The following is a 13,230-nucleotide window of genomic DNA, read 5'->3' on the forward strand; positions in this document are numbered from 1 at the left end:
GTAAGACTTTTAAAACATAGTTTTATACAATATGATTTGAAGCATACAGCTCTTGTATGCTTGTGCTTGTGCTTCTGTGCCTTTGCACACAGAGAGCAGTACTAAACTGAACCTAAAGCAAACTCAGATACTTATTCTGAAATTCTTTCTTGTACGATTTCCAACAGATTTGAGTTTCCATTATCTCTCATTGTCTCATTTATGATAAGTTATGAAGAACTACATTTGAAATACACAGAAGAGCTCAACCTTTGTGAAAAGGACAATCCATGCCCCTGTCTGATTGTAATCCCTGTCCATGGTGCTGAAATGAAAAGTTCACTGAAATAAATTGGCAGTGAGTTTTTGACTGTTCATCGTCAGAAGATACTTACTTCCAACCAATAACCCATTGGACAGTTCAAAGATGTTGCATTGCTTTTATTTAAGTGAGCACTTTTACTTTGTTGTTTTAATACTGAATTACCAGAGGGAAAGGCTGTGTGAGTGCTTGTGATTGCTTTCCATGGTGCTGATGTGCATATACAGGTCAAACAGTAATGCAAAATCAGAAAATCACAATGGATAGTGTTGTTGTTGTTGTTGTTTTAAATTAGATAGTTTATCCTATTTTGTTATTTCTACTAATCAGGGAGAGCGAAAGAACAAGGTTAAAGAGCAGAAATTCAATTGCTGTTTTTCAAAAAACATGACACGAAAGTTTCTGGTCTTTCGCCTCGAAGCACATTTTATTAAAAATAAATAAATAATAACGATAAAAAGAAAGAATACGTGGTTAAGTTCCCTTTCAGTAATTACCTCTTGGTGTCACTATGACACCAGGAAAGCACAAACGACGTTGTCCCTCCCCTCACTATCCTTTTGTTTGACATCTGAGGAGACTGAAAACGGCACTTGAATCAAGCAGACCAGCCGATAAAATCACGTTATTTGTTCTGTAAAGATGCGACATTCAGCGGGTTGGACATAATGAATCATTTGTCTAATTAATAGCCTGTTGTGTGTCGTTGGATAACGATGGGGACCGAAACAATATTTCGAAAAAGGGATTGCTCTTGGATGGCTCTTCGTTTGGCTGTACTGCTGCTGCTTGTCGGAAAACAGGCTTTGGCTCAGATCAGGTACTCGATCCCAGAGGAGGTGGAAGAGGGGACTGTTGTTGGAAATGTTGCAAAGGATCTTGGCCTCGACATCACCTCTTTGAGGGATCGACGGTTCCGCGTTGTGTCGGGAAGTAAGGACGCTATTTTTGAAGTTAACCAGAATAATGGGGCATTATACGTCCACAAACACATTGACAGAGAGGAGCTCTGTCAGGGCAGTGGTGCGTGTCTAATGGAGCTAAAGATCCTAGTTGAAAATCCTTTGGAAATACACTACGTGGTTGTAGAAATTACAGATGTAAATGATCATTCTCCCACTTTTCCTGAAAGAGAACAGAGATTTGCAATAGCTGAGCATACATTGCCAGGAAGGCGATTTCAACTGCACACAGCTCGTGATCCCGATGCTGGAATTAACTCGATTCGCACGTACACTTTAACGTCAAATGATCATTTTGAAGTAAATATCCGCCAAAGTGATGCGGGGAAAATACCATTTTTAGTGCTGAAGAAATCGTTAGACAGAGAACAACAGGACAAACACACGCTCCTGGTTACAGCAGTTGATGGAGGTAAACCTCAAAAATCAGGGACATTAAACGTTTCTGTTATTGTTCTTGACAGTAATGACAATCGTCCAATGTTTAGTCAAGAGATTTATCAAACTGCAATCAAAGAAAACGTTCCATTCGACACTTCAATATTTAAGATGAATGCTACGGATCCTGATGAAGGCACTAATGGGGAAATTGAGTATAGCCTTGGAAAAACCTTGAGGCAGAAAGTGTATGACATTTTTGAACTGGACAAATTAACTGGAGAGATTAGGATAAAGGGAGTGGTGGACTATGAAGAAAACGATGTTTATGAACTGGATGTTGAGGCATCAGATAAAGGGACACCTCCATTAACCGGTGAGTGTAGAGTCATTTTTCAGATAATAGATGTAAATGATAATCCACCAGAAATAGAAGTAACATCACTGTCAAACACAGTGTCTGAAGATTCAAAGCCTGGCACTGTTATTTCACTACTTAGTGTGACGGATAAAGATTCCGGTGTTAATGGAAAAATAATTTCATACATATCGAATGATGTCCCGTTTGAATTAAAGCCCTCGTATAAGGAGAACACATATTCAGTTGTCACAAAGGGATTTTTGGATCGAGAGGAGGTGTCACATTATGAAATAACAATACAAGCCACTGATTGTGGTGAACCTCCCTTATCCACTTATAAACGCCTAAACATTCAGATATCAGATGTAAATGACAACAGTCCACATTTCGATCAAAATCCTTTACAGTTTTATCTGGTCGAAAATAATGTGGCTGGAGGGTCAATATTCTCTGTAAGCTCAACGGACAAAGATTTGGATGACAATGCAGCCATTTCTTATCATATTGTGAGAGACGGGAGTGGAAACGACATACTGTCTTTCCTAAATGTGAACTCTGAAAACGGACAGATATCCGCGCTGAAAAGTTTCGATTTTGAAACTGTGAAAACTTTCCAGTTCCAAGTTGTTGCCACAGATTCTGGAACTCCGTCACTGAGCAGCAACGTCACAGTGAACGTGTTCATTCTGGATCAGAACGACAACGCTCCAGTCATCCTGTATCCACTCAGCTCCAACGGTTCTGCTGAAGGTGTGGAGGAGATTCCCCGCAATGTCAACGCAGGACACCTGGTGACCAAAGTCAGAGCCTATGACGCTGATATAGGATATAACGGCTGGTTACTCTTTTCACTGCAGGAAGTCACTGGCCACAGTCTGTTTGGTTTGGACCGCTATACAGGACAGATCAGAACACTTCGCTCATTCACAGAGACAGACGAGGCTGAGCATAAACTGCTCATACTGGTCAAAGACAATGGCAACGTTTCCCTCTCAGCAACAGCTACTGTGATTGTCAAAGTTGTGGAGCCCAAAGAGGCTTTTGCAGCTTCTGATGTTAAAAGTGCAGCAACGGTTGAAGAGGGGAATGATGTGACTTTTTATCTGATGATAACTTTGGGCTCAGTTTCAGTTCTTTTTATCATCAGTATCATCGTGCTGATTGCAATGCAGTGCTCCAAATCAACAGACTATACATCTAAATATCTACAAGAGACTAATTATGATGGGACACTGTGTCACAGCATCCAGTACAGATCAGGAGACAAGCGGTACATGTTAGTCGGACCCAGAATGAGTATTGGATCTACTATAGTCCCTGGCAGCCATGCGAATACACTGGTGCTTCCTGACAGGAGAGCTTCTGGAGAGGTAAGACTTAAGAGCAAAGTTTTATTCGATAGGTTTGCATACATAGATTATTTATTTATTTATGATAATTTTCTAGACGTTTTAGTTCTAACATATCTCCGAGCGTTTGGTACAGAGAATGGTGCCAAATATAATTCCCATGAAACACAAACATATAGGTAGCTTTTGTAAAGTTTTGCAACATATGTACATATTAATGATGGCTTTGTTAAGCTTTCTTTGAATTCTATTGTCTCAACCATCTTGCCGAGTGCTCGTTGAAGAGATAAAAACAATGCAAATAAGTTACTGAGTAGTTTAGTCTTTCTGTGAGAATATATGGGTAGCACTTATGTGACACAATTGGGTTCCAGAGTTTTCCAACCTCTAACCAACAATTGTTTGTAAAGTGAGGAGATGTTGCAGTGTTTTCTGTTTGGTGTTTTTAGCAGTAGGCATGGATTTGGTTGTCTTAACAGTGGGCTACTTTTGTCATAAGAGGGAAATGCTGGGCCACAACTCTGATTGCTGTGATGATGTTGAAAGTATGAGCGTATCAAAAAGAGATTCATGTTTCAAGGAACATATTGCATGGTATTAGTTTTATGATTTCTAAAACATTATTAGTGGACAGTATAAATTACTAAATCCCTACAAGCATGAGACATCAATCACCTCGTTTTGTTATTTTAAGGTCATTTACATCAGTTTTTGTGGGGGACGTTTTTAGAAAAACAAAGAAGATGCTGCCGAGTTTACCCTGACTAAATACCTCTGGGTGTCACTATTACATCGGGAAACCATAAACGACTTCGTCCCTCCCCTTGCAAAGCTTTTGTTTCCTGATTTACAGATCACAGACAGTATTTGGATCAACCACACGACCGAATGGAATCAGGTGGTGCGTTTTGCAGATATGCGAAATTCAGCGGTTGGACATAAATAAGTATTTGTCAAAGTAACCGGTTCCTGTGTATGTATGCGTTTTGCTGGATAACGATGGGGAGACATACAAAAATGCGAACAATGGATTGCTCTTGGTTAGCTTTTCAGCTGGCTCTTCTGCTGCTTGTCGGAAAACAGGCTTTGGCTCAGATAAAATACTCTGTTCCAGAGGAGGTGGAAGAGGGGACTGTTGTTGGAAATGTTGCAAAGGATCTTGGCCTTGACATCACCTCTTTGACTAATCGACGGTTCCGCGTTGTGTCGGGAAGTAAGGACGCTATTTTTGAAGTTAACCAGAATAATGGGGCATTATACGTCCACAAACACATTGACAGAGAGGAGCTCTGTCAGGGCAGTGGTGCATGTCTAATGGAGCTAAAGATCCTAGTTGAAAATCCTTTGGAAATACACTACGTGGTTGTAGAAATTACTGATGTCAATGATCATTCTCCTAGTTTTCCTGAAAGAGAACAGACATTCGACATAGCTGAGCATACATTGCCAGGAAGGCGATTTCAACTGCACACAGCTCGTGATCCCGATGCTGGAATTAACTCGATTCGCACGTACACTTTAACGTCAAATGAACATTTTGAACTAGACATCCGCGAAAGCGATGAGGAAAAAATTCCGTTTTTAGTGCTGAAGAAATCGTTAGACAGAGAACAAAAGGACAAACACACGCTCCTGGTTACAGCAGTTGATGGAGGTAAACCTCAAAGATCAGGGGCATTAAACGTTTCTGTTGTTGTTCTTGACAGTAATGACAATCGTCCAATGTTTAGTCAAGAGATTTACCAAATTTCTGTAAGGGAAAATGTTCCAGTCGGCACTTCAATATTTAGACTGAATGCTACGGATCCCGATGAAGGCACTAATGGGGAAATTGAGTATAGCCTTGGAAAAACCTTGAGGCGGAAAATCTATGAAAATTTTGAGCTAGACAAATTAACTGGAGAGATTAGGATAAAGGGAGTGGTGGACTATGAAGAAAACGATGTTTATAAACTTGACGTTGAGGCATCAGATAAAGCGACACTACCATTAACCGGTGAGTGTAGAGTCACGATCAAGATAATAGATGTCAATGATAATCCACCAGAAATTGAAGTCACATCACTGTCAAACACAGTGTCTGAAGATTCAAAGCCTGGCACAATTATTTCTCTGATTAGTGTGACAGATAAAGACTCTGGTATGAATGGAAAAATAATATCAAGTATAACCTCAGACGTGCCATTTGAATTAAAACCTTCCTATAAGGAGAACATATATTCAGTTGTCACGAAGGGATTTTTGAATCGAGAGGAGGTGTCACATTATTACATAACAATAAAAGCCACTGATTGTGGTGAACCTCCCTTATCCACTTATAAAACTCTCAACATTCAGATATCAGATGTGAATGACAACAGACCATGTTTCTATCAAAATCCTTTACAGTTTTATCTGGTCGAAAATAATGTGGCTGGAGGGTCAATATTCTCTGTAAGTGCAACGGACAAAGATTTGGATGACAATGCAGTAATTTCATATCATATCGTGAGAGATGGGAGTCAAACTGATATAATGTCTTTTCTAAATATCAATTCAGAAAATGGACAAATATCTGCACTAAAAAGTTTCGACTTTGAAACAATAAAAACTTTCCAGTTCCAAGTTGTTGCCACTGATTCTGGAACTCCGTCACTGAGCAGCAACGTCACAGTGAACGTGTTCATTCTGGATCAGAACGACAACGCTCCAGTCATCCTGTATCCACTCAGCTCCAACGGTTCTGCTGAAGGTGTGGAGGAGATTCCCCGCAATGTCAACGCAGGTCACCTGGTGACCAAAGTCAGAGCCTATGACGCTGATATAGGATATAACGGCTGGTTACTCTTTTCACTGCAGGAAGTCACTGACCACAGTCTGTTTGGTTTGGAGCGCTATACAGGACAGATCAGAACACTTCGCTCATTCACAGAGACAGACGAGGCTGAGCATAAACTGCTCATACTGGTCAAAGACAATGGCAACGTTTCCCTCTCAGCAACAGCTACTGTGATTGCCAAAGTTGTGGAGCCCAAAGAGGCTTTTGCAGCTTCTGATGTTAAAAGTGCAGCAACGGTTGAAGAGGGGAATGATGTGACTTTTTATCTGATGATAACTTTGGGCTCAGTTTCAGTTCTTTTTATCATCAGTATCATCGTGTTGATTGCAATGCAGTGCTCCAAATCTACAGACTATACTTCAAAATATCTACAAGAGACTAATTATGATGGGACACTGTGTCACAGCATCCAGTACAGATCAGGAGACAAGCGGTACATGTTAGTTGGACCCAGAATGAGTATAGGATCTACTATTGTCCCTGGCAGCCATGCAAATACACTTGTGCTCCCTGACAGGAGGTCTGCGACTTCAGAGGTAAGGCATTTTTCAATATTATTTTTCAGGCTGTTGTGGAGAATCTCATTCATAAAGCAGAAATCAACATCTCAGTGACTGTGAACACTTTCTAAATTAGTAGAACTACCATAAGCTTTTCATTGGTTCAGCAATGGGTGTGAGTTTTAGAAAGATAATACTTCCATCTTTTTATTGACAGTATGTAATAGAAAGCATCTGTCTTTGCTAGCTATGTCATGATTTTTCGTACTGACAGTGTTTTAGATCTGCCTTTTTTCGGATGAAGTCGTTGTATTTGACTTTCAAACATAAAATGAACGAAAGGAATATGCAATGTCTTGATTAATCATTTCTGAAGCGTGAGTCAAATTGATTCAATTGGGGATTGTCAGCGAAGCGCCTCTGCGTGCAGTGTTTGGTTGTAAGATTATATTGTCGCACGGTGGCACTAAACAACCAGAAATACGCTTCACATCGGTTCACCATGCATACGTAGGTCTGAGAGACTGCCTCTGAAGCATTCAGGAGGGCAGACCATTATCCTCCGATTGTGATTTTGTTTTACCGATTTTCTCGTCCACACGAACCCTGCGCTTTGTCAGAGATGGATTATTTTCTTTAACTGATGGATATATAAACATTCTGTAGCTTAGGTGTACTTTGCGGTTTTTGGATTCATCTGCTGGCACCAGACAATGGAACGAAGCGGTCAACAAGAAGGAAAATGGATCGCCTTGGTGCTGGCTTTGAGTTTGATTCTCAGCAAGGCGTCGGCACAGATAAGATACTCTATATCGGAGGAGATCAAAGAAGGCACCGCTGTTGGGAATATAGCAAAGGATCTGGGAATTGATCCACTTATATTTAAAGCAAGGGGATTTCGTATTGTTTCTGGCTCCACTGAACCCCTTTTCCGGGTAAACGAAAACGACGGGATTTTATATGTAGATCGTAATATTGACCGAGAGGAAATATGCCAGCGGACCAGTGTGTGCTTGATTAACCTTAAAACCGTGCTAGAGAACCCACTGGAGATCCATTACGTTGCCGTGGAAGTGTTAGACGTGAATGACCATTCGCCCTCTTTCCCAGAGAACAACAAAAGGCTTGAGATTTCAGAGTCCACTTTACCGGGAACCAGATTTCAGTTGCATGCTGCGCTCGATCCAGATGGTGGTGTGAATTCCGTTCAGCAGTATAAACTAAGTCCAAATAATAATTTTCGCCTGGAAGTGAAAGATCGCGGGAAAGACGGTAAAGTGCCTATTTTACAATTACAAAGCCCATTAGACAGAGAAGCCTCTAGCAGCCATAAACTGCTGCTTACAGCCCTGGATGGGGGTAAACCTCCAAAATCAGGGAGCATGGAGATATTAATAGACATTTTAGATGTGAATGATAACGCACCAGTTTTCACAAAAGATGTCTACTCTGCAGAGATAAATGAAAATTCACCAACTGGAACACTAGTCATAAGAGTAAACGCCACAGATTTGGACGATGGTTTAAATGGAAATGTTAGTTATTATTTTGGCAATGTGAATAGTAAGGTGCGCGAGCTGTTTGATGTCAACCCAAACACAGGTGAGATAAGTGTGAGAGGACAATTAGACTACGAAGTGGATGAGAGTTATGAGATAGATATCCAAGCATCTGACAGCGGTGCTGTTCCACTTAGAACGGATAAAAGCGTTACTGTAAATATTAAAGACATAAATGACAACGCACCTGTCATTGAGGTAACGTCGTTGTCTGACAAAATTTCAGAGGATTCTCGACCAGGAACGACGGTAGCACTTATCAGTATTACCGATTTGGACTCTGGGGTGAACGGAAAAGTTGTCAGCTTTGTTAGAGGTGATGCCCCTTTCACACTAACGCCGTCAATACAGGACAACATGTACGCAGTCGTGACAAAGTCACAGCTTGACAGGGAAAACAAATCTGTTTTTGATGTAACAATAATCGCGACAGATGCAGGTGAACCAGCTTTGACATCTGAAAAGACATTACGAGTTGTTGTATTTGACGTAAACGACAACAGGCCAGAGTTTTCAATGAGCCGATATAATTTTTATGTCACTGAGAATAATCCTCCAGGGGCGTCGGTGTTTTCTGTAATTGCTTCTGATCGTGACGAGGGAGATAATGCTCTCATTTCGTATCATATCCTCAGAGATGTAGGTTATGAAAATAAAGTGACATCATTTCTAAATATAAACTCTGAAAATGGAGATATTCTGGCACTAAAAAGTTTCGACTTTGAAACAGTAAAAACTTTCCAGTTCCAAGTTGTTGCCACTGATTCTGGAACTCCGTCACTGAGCAGCAACGTCACAGTGAACGTGTTCATTCTGGATCAGAACGACAACGCTCCAGTCATCCTGTATCCACTCAGCTCCAACGGTTCTGCTGAAGGTGTGGAGGAGATTCCACGCAATGTCAACGCAGGACACCTGGTGACCAAAGTCAGAGCTTATGACGCTGATATAGGATATAACGGCTGGTTACTCTTTTCACTGCAGGAAGTCACTGACCACAGTCTGTTTGGTTTGGACCGCTATACAGGACAGATCAGAACACTTCGCTCATTCACAGAGACAGACGAGGCTGAGCACAAACTGCTCATACTGGTCAAAGACAATGGCAACGTTTCCCTCTCAGCAACAGCTACTGTGATTGTCAAAGTTGTGGAGCCCAAAGAGGCTTTTGCGGCTTCTGATGTTAAAAGTGCAGCAACGGTTGAAGAGGGGAATGATGTGACTTTTTATCTGATGATAACTTTGGGCTCAGTTTCAGTTCTTTTTATCATCAGTATCATCGTGCTGATTGCAATGCAGTGCTCTAAAACAACAGACTATACTTCTAAATATCTGCAAGAGACTAATTATGATGGGACACTGTGTCACAGCATCCAGTACAGATCAGGAGACAAGCGGTACATGTTAGTTGGACCCAGAATGAGTATAGGATCTACTATAGTCCCTGGCAGCCATGCGAACACACTGGTGCTTCCTGACAGGAGGAGGGCATCTGGAGAGGTAAGACTTCAAATATACAGGGCTTCAAAGTTTCCGAGCAAACACTTTCAATGTGCCTTTGACTGTGAAAATACTTGGACGAACATATGTCAAAAATCTCCGTATATAATTAGCCTCAACAGTAAAAAAAAAAAAAAAATAAATCCAGAAAACAGGAACGTCACAACATGTCAACCAAATGTGACACTCCCTGCTGGGATCTGTGTCACAGTATTTCAGTTCTTTTTACACTTTTTGCTTTTTCTCACAGAAGTTAGTGTTGTCCGGCTGTGTTTAAGAACTAATCTATAAAAGCTTTAGATTAGTTTTTACTGTTTGCAAGTCTGCTAGTCATTTTAATAATCCAAAGATTGCTTACTGTTCTTCTAGCCCATATTGTTTATCTCCCCAGTAAATATCAATATACTCTGAAGACAATGATAATTATCAGACATGTTTCAGATTCATGGAATAAATAATTGTCTCCCATTGAAAAGAAGGTACTCCATTTTGACAATGTGTGGTCAGCAAATTTTGACGCGGATCTGCCAATTAAACTTCCAACCAGCCCTGACCTGCACTTGTTGTTAGTGTTATGAATGCATTTGTTCCAGCATCTTCCAAAGTGCTTGTTGAGCACAGAACGCATTGCCAATGGACATCGGCTATATGAAGAGCAGAGATCGCTATCCAGGGTACTGAAATACCCAGGCCTGACTGTGTCCAGGGTGAATAGGGTGAACGGGTCGTAAAATCTTGATTAAACGTGTGAAATAGTGATATTTCATCAGGTCGTTAATTTGCAAGAAAATGTAACCTTAGGAAGAATATAACCTGAAGAGTAAAACGCTTCAGTCGTCCTCTTTTTAATGAAACGATTTCTCCACTTTTGTCTTGATCGTTCCACGCAGATTTTCCGAGGAAATATATGAAGTTGTTCGTCTTTAAACAGTTAAATGTTGGATCATATGTCCACTTGGTGTCAGTGTAACATCAATGAGCGTATACAGAATATCGTCCCTCCCCTAAAAAAGCTTTTGTTTGGTCCCTCACTGCAAGATATATCTGATGAAAGAACGAGTGTTGGATGTAACTGTGCGGTGCTCGGATGCAGAGAACTGATTTACGACTGAAACAAGCGTGTGTTCATGAACTCTTGGATAACGATGGGGAGCGAAAGACGATGTCGATCAAGTGGCAATTGTTGGTTTGCTTTTCATTTTCTCTTACTGGGGATTTTCGGAGAGCAGGCTTTGGCTGAATTAAGGTACTCTGTTGCAGAAGAGATGAAAGAGGGAACTGCTGTTGGAAATGTTGCGAAGGATCTCGGACTGGACAAAACATCTTTAACTGACCGACGGTTCCGTGTTGTGTCTGGATCTAAGGACGCTTTATTCGAGGTAAACCCGGACAATGGTGCCTTGCAGATACGTAAAAAAATTGACAGAGAGGAGCTGTGTCAGGGAAGTGGTGTATGCATAATGGAGCTGAAAATCCTTGTTGAAAACCCTTTGGAAATGCACCATATTGTTGTAGAAATTACTGATGTAAATGATCACTCGCCAGATTTTCCCGAAAAGCATCAGCAATTACAAATAGCGGAACAGGCACCTCCAGGAACTAGGTTCCAGCTGCATGCGGCCCGTGATCCTGATGCTGGAATTAACTCAATACGTACATATACATTAACACCAAACGATCACTTTGATATAGATGTTGGTCAAAGCGATGAGGACAAACTACCATTTTTAGTGTTGAAGAAATCATTAGACAGAGAGCAAAAGGATAAACACGATCTGTTTGTTACTGCAGTTGATGGAGGTAAACCTCAAAGATCAGGGACACTTAATGTTTCAATAACTGTTCTTGACAGTAATGATAATCGTCCGGTATTTAGTCAGGAAACATACCAAATAGAAATATATGAAAACGTCCCAGTTGGTAGTACTGTTACAAGAGTGAAAGCGGTTGATCCAGACGAAGGGACTAATGGCGAAATAGAGTACAGCCTGAGCAAAACATTAGTACGTAAAGTTTATGACATCTTTGAATTGGATAGTTTAAGTGGACAAATTAAACTGAAAGGAGTGTTGGATTTTGAGGAATCAGAGATTTATAAACTCGACGTAGAAGCGTCGGACAAAGGAACTCCTCCATTAACGGGAGGATGTAGAGTCATTATAAAGATAAAAGACGTCAATGATAATCCACCAGACATAGAAGTAACATCACTGTCAAATACAGTGTCTGAAGATTCAAAGCCTGGCACTGTTATTTCACTTATTAGTGTGACAGATAAAGACTCTGGTATGAATGGAAAAATAATATCAAGCATAACTTCTGATGTACCTTTTGAATTAAAACCTTCTTATAAAGAAAACATATATTCAGTTGTCACGAAGGGATTTTTAGATCGAGAGGAGGTGTCACATTATGAAATAAAAATACAAGCCACTGATTGTGGTGAACCTCCCTTATCCACTTATAAAACCCTAAACATTCAGATATCAGATGTAAATGACAACAGACCACAATTCTCTCAAAGTCCATTACAATTTTATCTCTCAGAGAATAACGTTGCTGGAGCATCAATATTCTCTGTAAGCGCAACGGACAAAGACTTGAATGACAATGCACTCATTTCTTACCATATACTTAGAGAAGGAAGTGAAAATGATGTAGCATCATTCCTAAATGTAAACTCTGAAAATGGACACATCACCGCGCTAAAATGTTTCGACTTTGAAACAGTGAAAACTTTCCAGTTCCAAGTTGTTGCCACTGATTCTGGAACTCCGTCACTGAGCAGCAACGTCACAGTGAACGTCTTCATTCTGGATCAGAACGACAACGCTCCAGTCATCCTGTATCCACTCAGCTCCAACGGTTCTGCTGAAGGTGTGGAGGAGATTCCCCGCAATGTCAACGCAGGACACCTGGTGACCAAAGTCAGAGCCTATGACGCTGATATAGGATATAACGGCTGGTTACTCTTTTCACTGCAGGAAGTCACTGACCACAGTCTCTTTGGTTTGGACCGCTATACAGGACAGATCAGAACACTTCGCTCATTCACAGAGACAGACGAGGCTGAGCACAAACTGCTCATACTGGTCAAAGACAATGGCAACGTTTCCCTCTCAGCAACAGCTACTGTGATTGTCAAAGTTGTGGAGCCCAAAGAGGCTTTTGCAGCTTCTGATGTTAAAAGTGCAGCAACGGTTGAAGAGGGGAATGATGTGACTTTTTATCTGATGATAACTTTGGGCTCAGTTTCAGTTCTTTTTATCATCAGTATCATCGTGCTGATTGCAATGCAGTGCTCCAAATCCACAGACTATACATCTAAATATCTACAGGAGACTAATTATGATGGGACACTGTGTCACAGCATCCAGTACAGATCAGGAGACAAGCGGTACATGTTAGTTGGACCCAGAATGAGTATAGGATCTACTATAGTCCCTGGCAGCCATGCGAATACATTGGTGCTTCCTGACAGGAGGAGGGCTTCTGGAGAGGT

The 13,230-nt window shown here is 40.9% G+C and overlaps 3 protein-coding genes and 1 pseudogene across 9 annotated transcripts in view; all 4 read left to right on the forward strand.

Annotated features, from left to right (window-relative positions):
• Positions 1 to 13,230, forward strand: part of LOC143325537 (protocadherin alpha-C2-like) — a 190,493-nt gene that overhangs the window by 33,452 nt on the left and 143,811 nt on the right. Inside the window, exon 1 of one of the 6 annotated variants that reach the window (XM_076738679.1) lies at positions 10,283 to 13,228. The exons of the other annotated variants lie outside the window; for them this stretch is intronic. Within the exon in view, the coding sequence (XP_076594794.1) occupies positions 10,856 to 13,228 (2,373 nt within the window). The 5' untranslated portion in view covers positions 10,283 to 10,855. Of the gene's footprint in view, positions 1 to 10,282; positions 13,229 to 13,230 lie in introns of those variants that run through there. 6 annotated transcript variants of the gene reach the window in all.
• LOC143326165 (protocadherin alpha-3 pseudogene) lies at positions 8 to 3,806 on the forward strand (annotated as a pseudogene). Its single transcript, XR_013077607.1, has 2 exons — positions 8 to 3,390; positions 3,801 to 3,806. The product of XR_013077607.1 is annotated as a protocadherin alpha-3 pseudogene (transcript).
• The window catches only part of LOC143325543 (protocadherin alpha-8-like), a 53,444-nt gene continuing 44,336 nt past the window's right edge, over positions 4,123 to 13,230 (forward strand). The window contains exon 1 of the mRNA XM_076738695.1: positions 4,123 to 6,705. Coding sequence (XP_076594810.1) covers positions 4,327 to 6,705 — 2,379 coding nt within the window. The 5' untranslated portion in view covers positions 4,123 to 4,326. The remainder of the gene's footprint in view (positions 6,706 to 13,230) is intronic.
• Positions 6,715 to 10,065, forward strand: LOC143325539 (protocadherin beta-15-like). Its single transcript, XM_076738694.1, has one exon. It carries the CDS (start codon positions 7,383 to 7,385, stop codon positions 10,017 to 10,019), a length of 2,637 nt encoding a protein of 878 aa, XP_076594809.1. The 5' UTR covers positions 6,715 to 7,382; the 3' UTR covers positions 10,020 to 10,065.

The sequence above is a fragment of the Chaetodon auriga genome, chromosome 9, assembly GCF_051107435.1.
Source record: "Chaetodon auriga isolate fChaAug3 chromosome 9, fChaAug3.hap1, whole genome shotgun sequence".
NCBI classification, from domain to species: Eukaryota; Metazoa; Chordata; class Actinopteri; order Chaetodontiformes; family Chaetodontidae; genus Chaetodon; species Chaetodon auriga.

Excerpts from the sequence above, each read along its gene's own strand:
- LOC143325539 (XM_076738694.1), top strand. The coding sequence starts at position 7,383 with ATGGAACGAAGCGGTCAACAAGAAGGAAAATGGATCGCCTTGGTGCTG.